The following is a 19,907-nucleotide window of genomic DNA, read 5'->3' as shown; positions in this document are numbered from 1 at the left end:
GTTGCACTGTGATTATTCATGTTCACACCACCACAAACAAGCATAAGTCATACCACAGGTAGACAAATAACTTTATATTATCTCAGGGCACATTAGATTTTGATAATGTTTTCAACAACTTAGAAGCACCATTGGAGGTTTAAAGAAGCAATAATATTTTTTGGATAGAAGTCTCCAGTGGAAAACCAGGAGAAGAGAAGACTGAGGATTTACTACTTAATATATGCAATGCCCTTGGACCCAGCTTCTGAAAGAGGACCTGACATATAGTAGGTGCTCAATAAAATAGGCTCTTTATTGCTGAGAGCTATTTGGGTTAACTATCAGAATTTGGGCCATGTGGGACTTTTTACCAACTGGAAAATGTGTGCTATACAGTGACTTTTTGAACATGTGGTATTTATACACTGACTAGACCTTCCAAAGCCATATAAGTATATTATTGTAGATCTGGTAAATAACATGTTTCCTTGAAATAGGAACTACTAAAAGTCTTCACTATATTTTTCTAATTTTAAAAGTATACGCATTTGTTGTAAATGAATTCAAGAATTTCAGAAATCATGTAACAGTATAAAAAGGTAAAACTTCTTATCATTATAAAAACTATGCAATGTTAAAAGGTAAATTTATTTACAATGATAATAGATATTACTAAATTACTTTCCCCCAAAAAGCTATACAATTTATAATCTTATCAAGACTGTATGAGCTTCTTTGCTTCGCCATAATATCTCCAAGCTTATATCTAATCTTCATTATTTTTAAGGCATAAAAATCTGTCTCTGCAAAAAAAAAATCTAATCTTCATTATTTTTTTAGGCACAAAGTGACTGATTCAATTTATAATTTAGAATAATTACTGAAATTGGGAATAGTTTCTTATCTTTATTAGCCATTTGTATCTTATCATTTATAAACTACTTATTCATGTTGCCTGTTTTCCTTACTGAGTCATAAGAGTTCTTTTCATATAAGGTATAGACAAGTGAACATTAATAGAGCAAGATTACGGCAATAAAATCAAGAATTCTTGAGAAAAGTTTTTGAAAGATGGAGTTCTCTTACCTTCAATGCTAAAAATTTGTTCTCCCAGTGTTCCAGCCTTTTCTAATAGAGCTGCTTCATCAGACACGTTGAAAAAATATCTTTCTGTTGGAATACTGGCAATTGCTTTAATTTCTTTTATTAAATTCTTAGTATCAAGGGCATTTCTGTTTAAGTACCCAAGAACCTTGAAAACAGAGGAATGGGGGGGAAAAGTCATTCTATTGTACTCTAATATCCGTACTAGCACTTTCTAGTATTGTATTTCTGAACACAATAGAGCCCTTGGAAAAGTAAATCCACACCCCCTTAGTAAACAGGATTGAAAATCAGCAAGAAGTAGAGACAGAATGAATATCTTTTCTATAAAGCTGTGAGCAGCAAATGAGAAAGTGCAGTCTTGGGAAGTGATGCTATAAAGCAGCACTTACCCATCAACTGAAAGACAACTAAAAAGAAAATCTACTTACTGCTATGCCAAACCTCAGTATATTGTCATTGTTGCATTGATCAATCACCGCTTTCAACATTGAACCATCATGTGATTCACCATCAGTTACAACCACCATTACTTTGGTGGCACCTGGTCGTCCTCCAGCAGCTGCTGCATAAGCAAAATCTCTGTGGCAGATAAGATTAAAGACTCAATATCAAAAGATGAAGCTAGTATGTGGACCTCTGGCTAGAAATAAAAATGTGAAACTAACTTCTTTGAACATGACCTACTGTGACTTAAAATTTGTCAGGTCTGGTGACATATTTACCTACATTCTATTTGTAGCTTATAGGGAAATATATAAATCTCACGTGGCATTAACAATAATTTCCATAGTTTCCATAGTATCATAGTATGTGTGTTTATGTATTTACATCAAGAATCCTTAGAATTGGGATCCCTGGGTGACGCAGTGGTTTAGCGCCTGCCTTTGGCCCAGGGCGCGATTCTGGAGACCCGGGATCGAATCCCACGTCGGGCTCATGGTGCATGGAGCCTGCTTCTCCCTCTGCCTGTGTCTCTGCCTCTCTCTCTCTCTCTGTGACTATCATAAATAAATAAATTAAAAAAAAAAGAATCCTTAGAATTATTTTCTGATAAGAAAATTAAATTCATTAATATTAATCAACAGAGCAAAGATATTCAGTCCTATCACCAGTTTTACTCACTGGATCTGCATTTACTTTCTCAATATGAAATTGTTTTTTAAAAAGTAAGAAATATACTTGGTAAAAGAATTTCAAAGCATTGGGAAAGGTAGAAAATAAAAGGGCAGCCCAGGTGGTTCAGTGGTTTAGCGTCGCCTTCGGCCCAGGGAGTGAATCTGGAGACCCAGGATCGAGTCCCATGTCAGGCTCCCTGCATGGAGCCTGCTTCTCCCTCTGCCTGTTCTCTGCCTCTCTCTCTCTCTCTCTCTGTCTCTCATGAATAAATAAATTAAATATTAAAAAAAAGAAAAGAAAAATGTGACATCAAGCCACTGTTCCAAAGGAAACCACCTTTTTTTTTTTCAAAGGTAACCACCTTTATCACTTTGTTTCCTTATAGAAATCATTTAATTAGATGTATGTGCATAGTCTACTCCTCAAATATTCATGAAAATGGGGGCATGGTCTATACAGTTATTTTTCATTTTGATGGAAATCTTTCCATATTGCACATATAAATCTCTCCCTTTTTTAAAAAGACTTTATTTATTTGAGAGAAAGAGTGAGAAAGAACACACAAGTAGGAGGGAAGGGAAGAGGAAAAGGAGAGGGAGAAGCAGACTCCCCACTGAGCAGGTAGCCAGGTGTGGGGCTTGATCCCAGGACCCTGAGATCATGACCTGAGCTGAAGGTAGATGCTTAACTGACTAAGCCACCTAGGTGCCCCCAAAGCTCTCCTTTTTAATGGCTGCATAATATTTCATTATTTGGGGGTAGCCATAGTTTAACCAATTCTCCATGATTGTGCATTTAGGTTATTTTGAATTTTATAAGTAATGCCATAAAAAATGTCCTTATGTATAGACTTTGGCATACTTTTCCAAATGTATCAGTAGGATCAAATCTTAGTAGTGAGATTACTGGAACAAAGGATTTATACATCTCAAACTTTGAAAGATATTGCCAAATTGAACTCTAAAATTTTCTACCAGGGAAGTCCTGGTGGTGCAGTGATTTAGTGCCGCCTGCAGGCTGGAGTGTGATCCTGGAGACCCGGGATCGAGTCCCATGTCAGGCTTTCTGTATGGAGCCTGTGTCTGCCCCTTTCTCTCTGTCTCTATGAATAAATAAAATCTTTAAAAAATATAAAAATAAAATAAAATTTTCTACCAATTTATATTACCATAATGTAAAAAAATGCAAGTTTTTCCATATCCTTTCCTAAACAATGAAGATTATTAAACTTTAAATTAGGGACACTCTAATAAGTGAGAATATATAACTTTTAATATGCATTTTTTCATTATGAAGAGATAAGAAGCATTTTATGTTTATTAACCATTTGTATTTTTTTCTCTCTGAACTCTTGATTTTTCTTTACCTTTGCCCATTTTTCTTTGTTTTGTTCATTATTTTCTAATTTTTCTATTTAGCAAGATATCTTTGTTAATCAAGAAAATGATCTTTTGTCATATACATCATAAATATTTTTCTCAGTTCATTAATCTTTTAAATTTTAGTGGTATTACTTCTATTACTCCTGTATAGAAATTGAATATATATATATTTTAAAGAGATTTTATTTATTTATTCATGAGAGACACACATAAAAAGAGAGAGAGAGAGAGACAGATACATAGGCAGAGGGAGAAGCAGGCTCCCCACAAGGAGCCTGATGTGGGACTCGATCCTGGGACCCCAGGATCATGCCCTGAGCCGAAGGCAGATGCTCAACCACTGACCCACCCAGGCATTCCGAAATTGTATATTTTGACATCAACTTCATTAGCTTTTTATGTGTGTCTTTATATTTGACATGATATTTTAAAAGAACTTCGTATTTCTAAGACTTGTTTCTTTAATCACACAAGTTTCTCATAGTCCTTTAATAATTCCATTTTCTTAGATTTAATTTTTTGGTGTAGCTGAAATTTATTTTGATTCAAGGAGTGATTCAGGGATTCAGCTTTATTTTGTTTCTAGATGGGTTTCCAATTGTCTAATAATTTTTTCCCTGTCTATTGGATTTTCTTCTTGGACATTCTTTCTGGGAAATGCCACCCACTCCTTTGGACTACCTATCACCTATATGATGACACCTTAAAGTCTACATCTATTTCCACTCATTCTCCTATTTCAAATTTATGTAATCAATGTCTGCTGAATATTTTTATCTGAATGTGTAAGGGACACTTTAATAGCAACATGTTTAAACTGAGAATATCATTTTATTCCCTATAACTTTCCTGTATTTTACATAGCAGAATGTAGAAGTATAGAAAAATATTTCATATTTGTCACCAGAAAAATTTGAATACAGTACTCACATTAAATATTTGCTGAGTGAATTATACTCTTTATGACATATTTAGAATTCATCGTGTGTGATTATAAGATTTCTGAGGGTAGAAACTGCCTCATTTGTTCTGATTACCTTCAGGTCTTGGAATATTATATCATAACCACAAGCACTCCATGAAATAGGATAAATGGAAAATGGCAAGATTTACTAAAAGAGTGTCAGAATTCTATTTGATGTTATAAAGAAACAGATCCCTACCCCCCCCCCAAAAAAAAAGATAAAGAAAGGGAATTAACTTCTGGAAAGTGTAAGAGGTTAGGTGATTCTCTGAACAATGGAAGGACTTCTACCAGCTTGGGAACTAGTGGTAAGAGTGAGATGATGGCACAAGAGAGAAAACCAAAGTTCTGAAAAGGCAAAGAAAGTCACATCTTAACAGACAGTGGCCATTCTTTTTGAGAGGAGAGCTTACCCCTCGGCTCCTTTCAGGGAAAAATAGCGCATCTATACTTCCTGCTGAAAATACAGTCCCTCTGCAGTTTGTAGTTCTTTCTAGGCCATTTTCTATGTCAACCTACTGCTCCTCTGAGTCTAGCTTACCAGACCATAAGGGGCACTTTGTCAAATGGCAACTGACCAGCTTCCTGTGAGATAGCATATCCCAAAAGGACATCTCAATAGGGACAACAGAGATTAACCAAACCATTCATATCTTCTCTTATAGGATATTCACTTCTGAGACATACAGAGAAAGTCACCAGTTGATAGAAACAGCAACTAGAATATACACCCAGAAAAAAGGAGGTAAGAATACAATAGGAAATGCAGAAATAGAAAAGACAGGATGTGGTGACTGACCAGATGTGTACTATTAAGGAAGAGTAGAATGAATAAAGAAAACCAGCAAATGCTTACTTTGAATGACTGAGAGGGTGGGGGGAAGGTGGTGGCATGAATCAAAATGGAAAAGTCATGAGCATGGGTAAGGAAAAGAATGAGACTGGTTTAGGATGTGTTGAATTTGATAAGTGAGTCAACACTCCAAATTTAAGATATCCAGTGTCAGCTGGATATCTGTGTGAATTTTCAGAAAGAGTTCAGAGCAGACCACATAGCAATGCAGTGACCTACACAGGGCTAATGCAGATGTTATGAGAGTGAAGACAAGGCCTAAGAGAAAAGGGAGATTAAAAAAAAAGAGGACTTTTAGTGAAGAAAAAATAGGAAAAGGAGACACTAAAGAGCTAAAACTGTTGACTAAATGTTGGCAGCGATTCTAAAAGTTTCTGATATGGCAACTGGGGCTGGAATAGCAGTGTGTGCTCATCAGCAGCAAATGGTAAGGGAAGCTAGAGGATGAGGTTTGAGGCAGGACCACTGGGTTACTGGCTGATGAAGAGAGCCATGTTTACCTGATGGCAAGCCATATGTTTCAAGGAAGTGGAGGAAGGGAGTAAAGACAATTTTTCAAGGATATGGTAGTGGAAGGAAGAAATGCACAACACAATGACAAAAGCGGGAAGTAGGTTTAAGGGAAGGTGAAGTTATTGTTCTCATTTATTATTTAACAATAGGAGAATCTAAAAAAAATAACAATAGGAGAATATTTAGCATTTTTTTAAAGGTATATGATTAAAACAGAGTGAAGATAAAAGCAGGAGTGCTGAGAAAATAGAGAAACTGGGCTAAAAATTAAGAGTGTTATATAGTTGTAACATTCATATTGCTCTGGATGTAATAAACATAATGAACCCATTCCATTCAATTCAGACTCCTAGGTCATTAACATTTAAGATTCTATGACCTTTCTTAATATGCATGAAGTGCTCCATTAGCTCAAGTCATCTGTGCCCTTGATAAATATTAACAAATAATTGCAGATTACTCCATTTCCTACTTAACCTAAGGTCTTTTAACATTGCTTCATCTACTTCATATAAATCTTTTTAAAAAATCATGGAATATCTTATAAAAGTTCTAGAAATCAAAGATTTTAAAATTTCATTTCCTATTGCTTTCTCAAAGTATTCAAGTGACAGAAGGTTTGAACTTTTCTTCTTCATTACTGACTTAAGAGTGGGTACCAAGTATGTCATTTTTGTCTTTTTTTCCTTCTTTCTTACTTACAAGCACTTCTATTTTATCAAAATATTGGGTTATTGTCATCATAACTTACTTTGCATATTGAATTGCTTTGAATGTATTTGTGAGGTCTCCACCATATTGGTATGTCTGGGATGTTGCTTCAATCATTTCAGCTTTGGTTTTGAAAGTGTTCAGGTTAAATACAACTCTTGGTTTGTTGGCATACTGAATTAACCCCACCTTCAAGAGAGCAGAAGTTCATTAAAGATTTGTCATTGTCATAAATAATTTCTAAATAACCAATATAATCAAATCAAAAGTGCATTTGGATCTGGGCTGATAGTATAAGGGAATGATTTCTAATTTTGTTCTTAAGAATAGTTATTTTTCTTCCAATGGAATAATGACTTCTTTGTTAGAGGCTGTCACTATTTAGCAGTAGTACTTGTTGATAAGCAAAATGATGTCCTCTCAGGTATGAATTGGTTCTCAAGAGTAATAGTTATAGATTTTAAACTATAATAGTTCTAGATTATCTGGTAATAGATTTTAAAGCACTGTCATAATATTTTAATATGGATAAATATTAGAATAAAGTTCATAACAATAAGATTAATATGATATAAATTTTCTAATTAACAATGGATATAAGCATGCAAACAATTAATTATAAGCAGTCACAGATGGAAGATAATAGCTCATTAATTGAGAATAAATGCATATTAAACAAAGAATTAGACTTGAATTAAAAAAAACAGTAAGCTAATCAACACAGTTAATTTGGACGTATTTATTGTTCTGGATTTCCTCTAATCACAGATTTCAGTATGCTTGAAAGAAAGCTGCTATAAGAGCATGTGGGCAGGAAGTTTCTGGCCTTTGGAGAAAATGCCACTAGAGAGAGTCTTATCTGAAAGGTCTGAAGACAGAACAACTTCTGAACAAGCTGCTGGAGTATATATCCTGATCCTTTAGACCAAGAAAGCCAAACATTTCTATTAGCACCCTTGTTCTCAGTACTGAAATCACCTCTATGCCTACGTGTTGGGGGGCTTTCAGAACAGGAAGTAGCAATAGGAGATCAGTGATAAAAAGGTCTCTAAAACAAAGGTCAGTATATAAGGAAGATGTGAGGGGCAAGGATTTCTGAGTTCAATCAGCTACTTTTGCTAGGAAGCAATCAAATAGGCACTGGGAAGATGTGAAAAATAAGATATTGCTGGGTCCCTCTCTTTAAGATAGGATGAAAGATTTGAGAAAGAGGAAAGGATCAAAAATAACTCTACAGATTTAAAGTCTAATATGAGAGGAAGATGTTGGTAACTCCCATGACAGCCCCAGAAATTCTGTGTGAGAAAGGGGAATGACAAATAGAAGACTTAAAGAAATGTATTATATTAGGACTTGCAGAAAGTTCAAATTTAGGTTGTAAGAAAAAAGAGGCTGTGTAAAGCACCTCTAGAGATGAACAGGATGCATTGGGGAAGGGAGATAAGGAGAGGAAGGCCATAAATTCCATTCAAGAAACTATTAAATATAGCAGATCTCATTTTGGGGATAATCCACTTAGAGACAGATAAAATAAGTGGATACTTATGAAAACTTCTCTTATGATGGGCCTTAACATTCTGCTATACAGAGATCAGTGCTATACTTAATCATTTTTTAAAATATTGTATTTATTTGAGAGAGAGAGAGAGCATAAACTGGAGGAGGAGCAGAAGGAGAGGGACAAGGAGACTCCCCGCTAGGCATGGAGCCTGACATGGGACTTGACTTGAGTTTGATCCCAGGACCCTGAGATCATGACTGAGCTAAAATCAGACACTTAATCAAATGAGCTACCCAGGTGCCCCTATACCTAGTCTGGTAAAATCCTACAGTGATAACTCCAAAGTTTCAGTGGACATTGGTGTCTTTTTGTTCTTGAAAAACAATGTCAATGGGGAAAACATATATTTTGTAAAATTGTACAGGAAAGCAGAAAATCAAATTTCAGAGTATTTAGGGGAAATGTTACAACAATTGTTACTAGATGTTGGATGCTAAGGCATCGGATGATAGGAACAACCCAGGAACATAGAGTGGTAACTATGAACTGGTCCTTGTTGATATTGGTTCAATGTGCTTCTACAACTAGAATGACCCATAAAATGGGCAAATCCAATAAGAAAGAAAGAAAAAAGACCCGAAATTTAACAACAAATGCTATTCAGTTTTATGAAAGTGGGAAGTTTCTGTTCCTGAGTTTTGAATGTATCTCAAGAAGATAAAAGAGCAAATTAAAGACTCATTAAAACACAGACAGCTAAACTAAATTATTGAAAAGACTTGTCCTGTGTAAAAAAGGAAGAATAAACTATGATAAAACACTAAAAATAATAGAAGACAGGATTTTGCTGTCTATGGACTTCTTTATTAAAAAAATCCCAGAATTCAAGGACAATTGTTTTACTAACAAACAGTGAACAAAATAAATGATTAGTCCATGTGGCTGTCAAGAAAAAATACATACTGGATTTTAAAATATATTAATAAATTCATGAGTTATAGGAGGGAAAAATAAGCAACTAAAGAGGATTAAAATGCTATATCCCAGGGGCACCTGGGTGGCTCAGTCAGTTAAGTGTCCAACTCTTGATTTAAGCTCAGATCATGATCTCAGAGTTGTGCGATTGAGCCCCATGTCAGGTTCTGTGCTGGACGTGGAGCCTGCTTGAGATTCTCTCTTTCTCTCCCACTGCCCCTCTTCTTAGCCCCACTCTTTCTTTCTGTCTCTCTCTCTCTCTCTCTCACATGCACAAAAAATTCTATATCCCATATCTGATGCTTGTGTCAGAAATAGAAATCTCACAGCTCAAAAACCAGCATTGGGCAAAGTCATAGAACAACTCAATGTAATACAAGTTTCAATTAACTGTTAGGATTACCATTAAATGCATTTAATGTGGGGATCTGACAAATGTAAAACTTAAGACCTCATATCTAATAATATTTTCTCAGAAAGAAAGCTGTGGGTTAGTGTAGGTATTATCCAAATCCATACCTGTGTTTTTTTGGGGCCTATATCCAGGCCTTGGACAAATTTTTCCAAAAAATTCTTTACTGCTTCCCAGGGATAGATACTGTTTGATTCATCACATACAACCACAACATCTATGAGGGAAGGGCAAGCTACACAGGAAAAGATGAAAAAAAAAATAGGTTTCCATAGGTAAGTCAATCTTCACACAAATGGCACAAAGTAAAATGGACTTGAGGAGTTGAGGGGCGGGGGTGCTTGACAAATCCCGCCTTCCCCCTTCATGTGAGGCATTGCTCAGACCTGTGCATATTCATCACTTACTCTGGACTGCAGGTGCAAAGCTGGTCAAGATCTGAAAATCGGGACTGACATCAGAACAAACACCAGTGGCGTAGTATTGGCTTCCACACTGCTGTGCCCACAGGGGACCACACGTCTTCAAAGAAATGAGAGCAGTGACAAAACATACAGAAAATTTTAGTCCTCTACTGCTCCATTTGTGAAGCTCAGACATCATCTCCATAATGTTACAGGATCCTAGGAATTGTCAGCGGTTGAAACTAACAGACCAATAAAGCCTCTGAGAGGAAGTGTCTCAGAAAGACAGAGGAGTGAGAAGTATGGGAGGAATAAGGGGCGGGAGGCAGGAGAAAGAAGGGTGCAGGGAGGAGCCCTCTGGTCACCCACCAAGCTAGAGAAAGAGGGTATGTGCCTTCATCTTTGGTCTCTCAGGGCCTGGGCCTCAGGGGCTGTCTCTGCAATGTTGGATAATCATACCTGCTATCTTTTAAGGTTGTTGTAAAGACTAAATGAGTCTATAGATATGAAACATTTAGGACAATGCAAGGTAAATAGCAAATGGTACATAATTACAAGACAGCATCATCGCTGTGGTTATTCTTGAACAGAATTATACTCTTCACCTATACTATTATGCTCTCTCTAGGCTACCAGTCATACTCTCCAGCAGAAACCAGAAGCCCACAAGCCCCAGGGTCAGGCGGGACCCTGGCCATGTTCTGGGCTGGTACAGACACAGTGATGAATGAGGCATTCGGGCCTCACATGCAGGTGCAGGTCCCTGCCCACTGCCAGCCCTGACAGTTCGTTCACATTTTCAGGGAGAGCCTGAGAGGACAAATGCTTTGTGAAAAGCCAGTTAAAAAAAAAAAAAAAAAAAAAAAAAAAAAAAAAAAACACTCTCTGGGCTAAACAAACACAATGAGGCTCATGAACTGCCAGTTTTAACTTTGTTATAAAGTATTTATTTGAGGACTTCTGATCTTCCCTACTTGTATTTCCTAAAATGTTCAGTCATTCCAGGCTGGCACTTGTCTCCCTGCCCACATCAGACACACTACAATTCTTAATATTCCCATTAACCCCACCTCAAATCTCTCCTTTTCAGCAGCCCTTGAATGCCAAGAACTCCTGCTTAAGTTGTGATTAAATTGCACAGGAAATGTTACATTAAATAATATTAAAATTGCCAGATGTAAAAGGACACTAGATCTTAAAGGGCGTCTACAAAGTTTAAGATTTTGTAAAGCTGTGGATTAATTATTAAAACTTAACACAAAAGTGTGAACTTGCAAAAAGCAATTGAAAGAATAAAAGGGAACTTGTTTGACCCAGTTTAATTGTTGGTTGCTCAAAGGAAAAGCAGCTGTGTTCATATTTCATCTCAATGAATAAGCCATAATTCTTCCCCTATAAAACTGGTTCATTTTGCCAATTAGGGGAAAATCACAATTGATGCCTTTGGTTAGTTTACCAAATAACGGATACCAATGATTGATTCTTATATCCCCATCCCCAAATTGTTTTTTAAATCACCTTGAAAAACAGTAACTCATGAAGTATTCAAGACTTTTTTTTTTAAAGCAATGGAAAACAGCATTTAGAAGTTGAAATTAGAATGCCAATTGTTAATGCCAAAACTACATTCCTGCTTTAAGCCCAGAACTTAATAAGTTTTTTAAAAAATGTGATGATTGTCAGTCTTTTCCACATAATTCTTAAGAATATCTTAAGATTTTGACCTTTTAGGTATGTAAAGGAAGCTTTGGCTTTTTTTCTTTCTTTTTTCCTTTCTCTCTCCCTCCCTCCTCTTTTCCTCCTTCTCTGCTTGCTACGTTGGTTATTAAGTTAATCTCTTGGATTCTCTAGCAATTTTTAATTTACTTTATCTGGAGTTACACAATAAAAATTTTGAAGTACATTCTGTAATCCCTATATCTCAATGTTCCTCTTCCTGAATTTATTCAACCTTAAAAACAAACAAGCAAACAACAAAAAAAAGACTTTAGAATATCATAAACCATGAAGATTCATTGCAATATTCATTTATGCTTTGAATAACACATATTATATGCAATACCAGATGTCTGAATACTAATATCTACTAGTAAAAATAGAATAACCTTGTTAAAAATTGATATTTTTAGAATAATTCAGTTATACAATAGGCTTTTAAGTCAATATGTCAATGGTATAGGCATAACTGATGTAGAGTTAAATTAAGTGTTCTAGGTTTATTTTAACAGAGCAACGTAACTAGGATTATCTATGAGCTGGTGGAAATGTCAGTAAGATTGGGTTTTTATTTGCCTTAAAAATTTTTTTTGGTACATGATGGTTTTCATTTCTTTATATAGTCAAATCTTTTCAACAATTTCCTGTATTATTTCTTCTGTTAGTTCTAAGCTCAGAAATTCTTCCATCAGAAAATTTCCATTTTCTTCCAGTTTTTTACATTAACTCTTTAATTCACTTGAAAGTATATTTGGATATACAAGTTATTAACCAATTAATTGTCCCCAGAGCACTTGTTAAAGAAGGTATTCTATCTCACTGACTTGTGATGTCTTTTCACAGCATTCTAGAGACTGAGAGTAAATACTAACCTGAAATAAGATGAGAGCCAAGTCATGAGTTAAATGATATCAGGGTCATCAATAGTTATAGCAAAGGATTAAAGACAGGAATACCCTTCAGCTTTGAAATCCACTCTTGGAATTAGCAGTAACTATCTTGAATATTCCTACGAGGAGAAACAAGGCCTGGAATTCTGCTATTATCAACAAATGTTAAGCACACTTTCCAAAGGCAAAGAATTGGTGTTCCTTGTGTTACTTTTTTCTAGGAGGTTCTATGGCAATGGTTTTGCTGAATATCGTAAGAATTCTATACATCGACAGTATTTCAAGTTGGATATCCACTTTGCATCATTTATAAAACTCTAATATTTAAATGTCAAGATTTGATTTGATAGGTGGGGTGGTAAGAAGACACTAACTTGATACTTTCTTGAACTGGATGAGAATTTGAAAGGTAAACACTCACAAGAAATCCTCCGGTTCCCATGTTCCTTGTGAGTGTCAAGCCAAGGCTCATGTTGGTTTTCATTTCGGTAACATTGGGAATGCTTGTGGCAGCTTTCAAAGGGAAAAAGATTTTAAAAAGTGAATCATTTATTTAAACTTGTTAAATTCCCCCTCCCCGACACTAATGTTTATGTGTAGCATTGAATTTAGTGTCATATATCCAGAAGCTCACATTATATAATTAGATGTGAAAAACTGAGGGGCCTTCAGTGATCCAGCAGTTTGTACATTTAAATGTGTGAGGTTACAGAATGTAAGGGATCAGAGAGTGGTGTCTGGAAATGGCAAGGCTTATAGGCATTTAAATTTAATTTTTTTAAAAACAAAGTGCTGCCCAAAGAAACATGTCTGAGGATACTATTTGGTCTCCAATTTGTCAACCCACTCTTTCCAAGGTCACGACTACTCCATCTAATGCTTTATTCTGGATCAGAAAAAAAATATATCCTTAAAGTGTTACCCCAAAATGCCATACAGTAGAATCTGTCCCAAAGCATTAGTGAGTGTGTATTTTAAATGGAAATCCTGAGACTAGCTGTGTAAAATAATAAATACTTCCCCAACCTCCTCTCTTCCTCTGAACTAGGGTGTCATCCACTGTATCCATTCTTGAGCTATGGAACACTGCAATTCTCAATAGTGTTATTTATTCAACTCTCTGCCAAGCCCACATTGCCACTTTTAATGGCAATGTTTTGGGGTTTTTTTAAATAACTTTTTTATTTCTCTTGATCCAGGGTGATTGTTTTATTACCTTTATCTAAAGGTCATTCTTGGAACTCTTCCTTGTTCTCTTTCCTTTGTGTCTTCAAGGAGGGAGTAATTTTTCTAAGACTAATTTTCTCATGGACCAGTGATGTTAATTCCAACCAGTTAATTCTATTCTTAACTAATAGTTACTCCCTTTCATCACCTCCTCCTACTCTCCCTACAAATAAAATCATCTTCTTTTTATGAGGAAAATCTTCACTCAACCCTGCTACTCTATAGAACTATTTTCCCAATTCTCCTGCACTCTTCAACTTCTGGAAACAAAGGCCTACCTTTACTCATAGAACTTATTTATAGCCTCACATGCTTCTGAATTCTTTGTGACCTATTTTCTCCCCTCAACACTACTAGATTCATACTCTAGGCAAGATAGTTGCAAAGTATAATCTGCTGTAGTGCAGAAAGAAAATGATGGAGCTGCTCTGTGCATGTTTTTATTTAATTAAAAATAAATAAATAATTAGTTAGTTAGTTTCAGGATTAGAATTTAGTGGTTTATCACTTATATATAACACCAGTGCTTATTCTTTTAAATTTATTTTTATTTAGGAATATGTCAGCATATGCATATAATTTTTTAAAAATAAAAAATATATACATTGACATGAGTATTCAAAAGTTAGAGGTGATATGATTCATTGGGGTGATAAAATGTTCAAACTACATAATAAAACCTTTGAGAATTCACCCTTAATGTCTACATTTTTATTATTTTTAGAAATGTTATATAGATGTATATATGTTTATCATATATCTTACTTATGTTTTATATAGATGAGTGTTCAAAATGTTTGGAGAGCACTGATCTAGTTCCCCCATTATCTCCTTATATAAGCTTATGATCTGTACTCAGTCTTGATACTCTTCAACCTCTGCAGCATTTGATAGCACTGATACTCCTTCCACCTCATGTTTATTAAGCTCTTATTATATGCCAGAAATGATGCTAGAAATTAAGTATACAGAGGCATATAAGACACATGCCCTTTAATCACTGTTTTTGAATCTCTACTTTCCCTTGATTTCTTAACACCATATTTTCCTAATCCATACTTTAGTTTTTCAGAACTCTAAAACTCCTCAGTGTGGTTTTATTTTTTTCATGATGATGATGATTCAGTTGAATACTTTTTTAGATGCATTGGGAAATACTGCATGGAAATATGACCTATTTAGCTTTTCAGTCTTGTACCTTTGATAATTTTTTGCATTAATAGAAAGCATCTGAGATACGGATAAGTAAAACAGCAATTCCACACAATTACAAAATATTCCAAATAGTGACTTTTTTATTAGAATGCAATCAATTACACAAGACTAGAAGCAGTGTTTCTCAGCATCTCTAAATGCAACACTAGTATTGACAGGTCTATACCGAATGGTTTGTTTGGAGGAGGGAGAGGAGTATGGATGGGCTTAGATTTCTGTAAATAATCAGCAAAATAATCCTAAACATTGATGGAAACTGGTCCACAGTCTAGGAGTAGATGGTCCAAGAGGCAGTACATTCCCCATGCATTAGGTCTTTCAGTTGTGTTGGAAATTTGTATACAATTCGATCCCACATGACTAAAGATATAAAGGCCAAAAAAGCTATCTATATTTCTTTAAGACACACTATGGTTGATTTTGTTATTTTTAGTTATATTTATAACAAAAGAGATCTTGTTATTTGTAAAAAATCATATTGCTAATTATCACTTACTTTCCAAATTCAGTTTTTCACATGTAGCGGCGGACAAATCAACAGGACATTTATACACATCTCCCATTCGGTTTTCAGGAAAGCCACTCCAAGGTGAACCAACCAGTAACCTAGAAACAGGAATTTTTTTATTAGACATAAATGTTAGCTATAGTTTCTTAAAGGTTAAACTGACCACAAAACAATGAAAAGACTCCCCACATTTAATTTCAATTTTTAATAAGAAAATAGTTCATATTTGTTCAACTATAATTTGTCCTTTTACCTTTTCTCTTAGCTGATCGAGATTCTTGATGAATATCTGCAATACATTATAGAAATAGAATGCAGGCCATAAATGTGATCTGCATATGTAATTTTAAATTTTCTAGTAGTCACATTAATACAATAAAAAGCAAAAGTGAAATTAACTTAAATAATATATTTTATCTAACTTGCTATATCCAAACTAGTATGCAATCGTTATAAATAAAAATTATTAATGAGCTATTTGACATTCTTTTTTCCATACTAAGTCTTTGAAATTCAGTGTGCATTTCATACCTGGAGGACATTAACGTTTCAAAGGCTCAGTAGCCACACATGGCTAGTGGCTGCCATCATAGTCAGCACAACTTTAAAGAATGAAACAATATTAAAATCAAAAGCAAAAACTAACATTTATTGAGAAGTTTTTCATCCTGTTTTCATATGTTAACTTACTTAGGTTAATTTCATATGTTAATTTACTTTCATATGTTAATTTACTTTCAGACGTTAATTTACAAATTTCATATGTTAATTTACTTAGCAGATGAGTTATCTAAGTGGTTTTACTGTTTATTGTCTATATAAGAGGATTCTTAGCAAAAATAGAGCAAATATACTGTAGAGCTCTCCTTACATGTAACATGTTTGTAGCCAGAACACAGGATGCAGAGGTTGGAGATTGGTGCTCACCTCCCCCTTTTGGTTAGTTTCATTGCCTACAGAACTTCTCCAACTAGACACTAAGGGTTTCCCGGTGGAAACATTCATCTAACATCTCTGGTCACAGAAAAATTGACAGGAAGAGCCCATATAACAGTCTGATCTTTAGAATCTTTAGTAGGCTAATTGCTCAGCAGCATCCAGTTACTAAGGATGCATATTTGATTCAATATTTTTTTCCTTGTCAAAATTGGAAGATTAGATTAAACTTAAATTCTTTCATAAGCCCTCTGTATGAATAGTTTGTCATGATTGATTAAACAACATGTGCCTCACATGAAATGCCACAGTGGATACAAAAAAACAAAACAAAACAAAACAAAACAACAACAAAAAACTAAGGTACATGCCTATCTACTAAACCTAGTAAAACTGTTTAAAATATATAACAACTTAAACAATAACAATACAAATGAACGGAAAGATACGAATACGTTCACCTCTGGAACAAACATTAAAATGATCAGAGGATGCAAAAATGGACGAAGGTGGCAGTCATCATTATCAGCAGAGGAAGAGTATGAATAATCACGGAAAGAGGAAAATACAGAGTATATTGAAAGACAGTTAATGATTCACACAGTTAGTGAGAGTGAAGTATAACTGATCCTCAAGCCCAGGTGCTTAACCGTCAGGTTATTCTCCTTCTTCTCAGATGCAAGAGGGCCTGGCATAGGGCCCAGATTGGGAAAACCATCTGGACAAATGGGCTGGGTTCCAGAATAATCAAGTACTGGAAACTGATGGTTAGGCCACACCTACCGTGATGAGGGTGTGGCTGTGTGGTATATAAGGAGGCTATGGGCTGGAAGGACACCAGCCAAGGTCATCTTGTAAGAGCACATCCATTCTGTGGTCCCAGGCTGTACTATTCATAATTTAGGTAAGATCAGATTATATTCAAATAGTACTAAATGTGGTAATTTGGGGGACCTCTATTGTACACGTTTTCCTCACTATCCTCATCATCCATCCTCAAGGAACACATTGAAGGATAAAAGTTTAAGTGTTTCTCATCTAATTTAACCATCTTATTCTTTGGAGCCTTCAGCAGTAAAGCATCCACAGCTACCTATTTCTTAATGAGAAAGCTCAAGGCTACTTGCTGTTTCTTATTGTCTCAGTGTTCCCTGGCTGCTCCCCCCACCCCTGCCTTGCTTCATTCAACCTCACCAAATCATTCAGGATTTGATAATCTTACATTCAGGAAGGGGTATGACATCTCCACTACTGCTGTGAGAGCTGTGGCCTCCTACGTTAATCAAATGTAAAGAAGAGAGAAAAAGAAGCATCTGCACAATTGTGTGCCTTTCAATAAAAAGGATGTGAGAGTATTCGTAATTCTCTCAAAAAATACATACGAATCTCTGGCAGCATTATGCCATATTAAACTCATAACACAGTAAACAATAGATAACACTGGAAAACCAGATCATTTTGGTGACTGGTTAAGAACAAGGGCGTCCTCCTCATCACGTATGACTCATTCTTTAAACATGATGAACAACATTAGTAAGTAGCCTACAGGTCATGCCAGTGACTACAGAGAATGTTTCAAAGACCATTGCTAACTCCTTTATTGGCAACATTTCCAGGAGACTCTCCTCACTTCTACCCATAGGCCCAGTGAAATTGTGGTTCCTGACAATTCATCCTTATAAGGAAAGGCTATGACATCACCAGTGGCTACTCCAAGGGAACTGTGACACTCTTACATTAATCAGAGAGGAAGATGAGGGAGGCTGGTATATTTATTTACAAAATCTTATGTAATCAGCTGTAACAGGAAGAAACATGCCAAGAGAGAATGTTACAAAGGTGGAGGTTAGTGAGTAAACCCTGCTAAGTATGGTAAAGCTTCTTTGAAGTAATGGATATAACTTAATCACAACCAGACAAAAGAGTTGCATGAACAATCGTGTGTGCTGATTCTCAAAACAAAATAAAATCCCAAGATATAAACTCTCTTTCATACAGTGAAACTGGGAATTCTTCCAAGATGACTTAAAATAACACTTACTGTTCAATTATCTTGTGGGGGAAATAGTGATTATGTAGAGTTCCAAAACATAGCCAATTTGCCCACCTCCAGTGGAATTCAAAATACTTTGTTTAGTTAGTAAACAGTATTTATGGTGGTGTAGGTAGTTTTAAACCCACAATTCAGGGGCTGTTATAAATATCTTCCTTTGGTCTGTGAGTCTATAAACTCTCCCAAGTGTTCCTTTAATGCTAGCAATTTTTCTAGAGATGACTGACAGAGGTGTACTTAAAATAGTAGGGCGAAACATGTTTTCTTTGATTCAACAAACGCTTATTGAGATCCCGTGGGGCTGAAATTTTGCACAACTCCAGGGGATAACATTTCCATATAAATAGTGTGCCCTGGTCTTGTTAAGTATGCAACCTGTGAGGCTGTACATGGTGTCCAGACCTACTATGCACCAGACTTGATTCTAGGCACTGGGGATACGTCAGTGAATAAGTCAGTCAAAAATTTCTGTTCTCCTGGAGCTTACATCCTAGTGGGAAAAGATAGAAAATAAAACTTAATAAGTAAATAAAACATATCCTGATGGTGATCAGTGATTTTTGGGAAAAATGAGGAGGATAGTTGGGAGTGTGATGTAGAGGGTGTTGTAATCTTTATTAGAACGGTCAGGGAGGGCTTCCTTGAGAAGGTGTCATTTAAGCAAAGAATTGAAGGAGGTGAAGGAGTAAACTATAAGACTCTGGTGGAAGATTACTAGGCCGTGGGAACAGCAAGTGCAAAAGCCCTGTGGTTGAACCTCAGTGTATGAGGAAGAATGTGGGAAGAAATGTGGTCAGATCGGTAATGGGGCCAGATCACATAAGATTGGTATAACATTCTAAGAATTTGGCTTTGCCTCTGAGTGACATGAGAAAGCCATTGGAGAGTTTTTAGCCCAGTAGTGATGTGATCTGACATATTTTAGTAGGATTCTGAAGACTGCTCTGTTGAGAATTATTGCACTAGGGTAAAGGTGAAAGAGATAAAACACTTCAGAGGCAAATGCAAAATCCAGGCAAGATTTGGGGGCTCCTACAGGGCTGGTGAGAAGTGATCTTATGTTAGATATATTTTGAAGGTCAGGTCAGCTGGATTTCTTGAGAGGTCCGTTTTTAAACACACACACACACACACACAGAGTCAAGGATGACTTCAAGTTTTCTTCCCTAAGAAACTAAAGGAAACCAGTGGTCATGATCAGATAAGGGGGATACTATCAATAGAGCAAGATTTTGAGATGAAGTGAGCTCAAGAGCTCAGTATGAGGTATTTTAAGTTTGAGATACTATCAGACATCCAAGGGGATATTTTACTTAGGATTAGAAGCTTATTGTACACATTAATGTAAGAAATTTCAAAGTCTATAGTATCTAAATATAAATACTATTCCTTATGTTGTTTAGTTCCAAGTCACTGAAATCACAAGGGGTTTGTGAGTTCTC

The 19,907-nt window shown here is 35.7% G+C and overlaps 1 protein-coding gene across 1 annotated transcript in view; it reads right to left on the bottom strand.

The window, feature by feature from the left end:
* The window catches only part of ITGA2 (integrin subunit alpha 2), a 101,583-nt gene that overhangs the window by 44,997 nt on the left and 36,679 nt on the right, over positions 1-19,907 (bottom strand). Inside the window, exons 3-9 of the mRNA XM_055324997.1 lie at positions 15,465-15,574; positions 12,948-13,039; positions 9,924-10,038; positions 9,624-9,751; positions 6,669-6,817; positions 1,518-1,668; positions 1,069-1,234 (exon numbers count right to left, since the gene is read on the bottom strand). Of these exons, the coding sequence (XP_055180972.1) occupies positions 1,069-1,234; positions 1,518-1,668; positions 6,669-6,817; positions 9,624-9,751; positions 9,924-10,038; positions 12,948-13,039; positions 15,465-15,574 (911 nt within the window). The remainder of the gene's footprint in view (positions 1-1,068; positions 1,235-1,517; positions 1,669-6,668; positions 6,818-9,623; positions 9,752-9,923; positions 10,039-12,947; positions 13,040-15,464; positions 15,575-19,907) is intronic.

The sequence above is a fragment of the Nyctereutes procyonoides genome, unplaced genomic scaffold (genome assembly GCF_905146905.1).
Source record: "Nyctereutes procyonoides isolate TBG_1078 unplaced genomic scaffold, NYPRO_anot_genome, whole genome shotgun sequence".
Lineage (NCBI taxonomy): Eukaryota > Metazoa > Chordata > Mammalia > Carnivora > Canidae > Nyctereutes > Nyctereutes procyonoides.
This window is presented reverse-complemented; position numbering and strand designations above follow the sequence as displayed.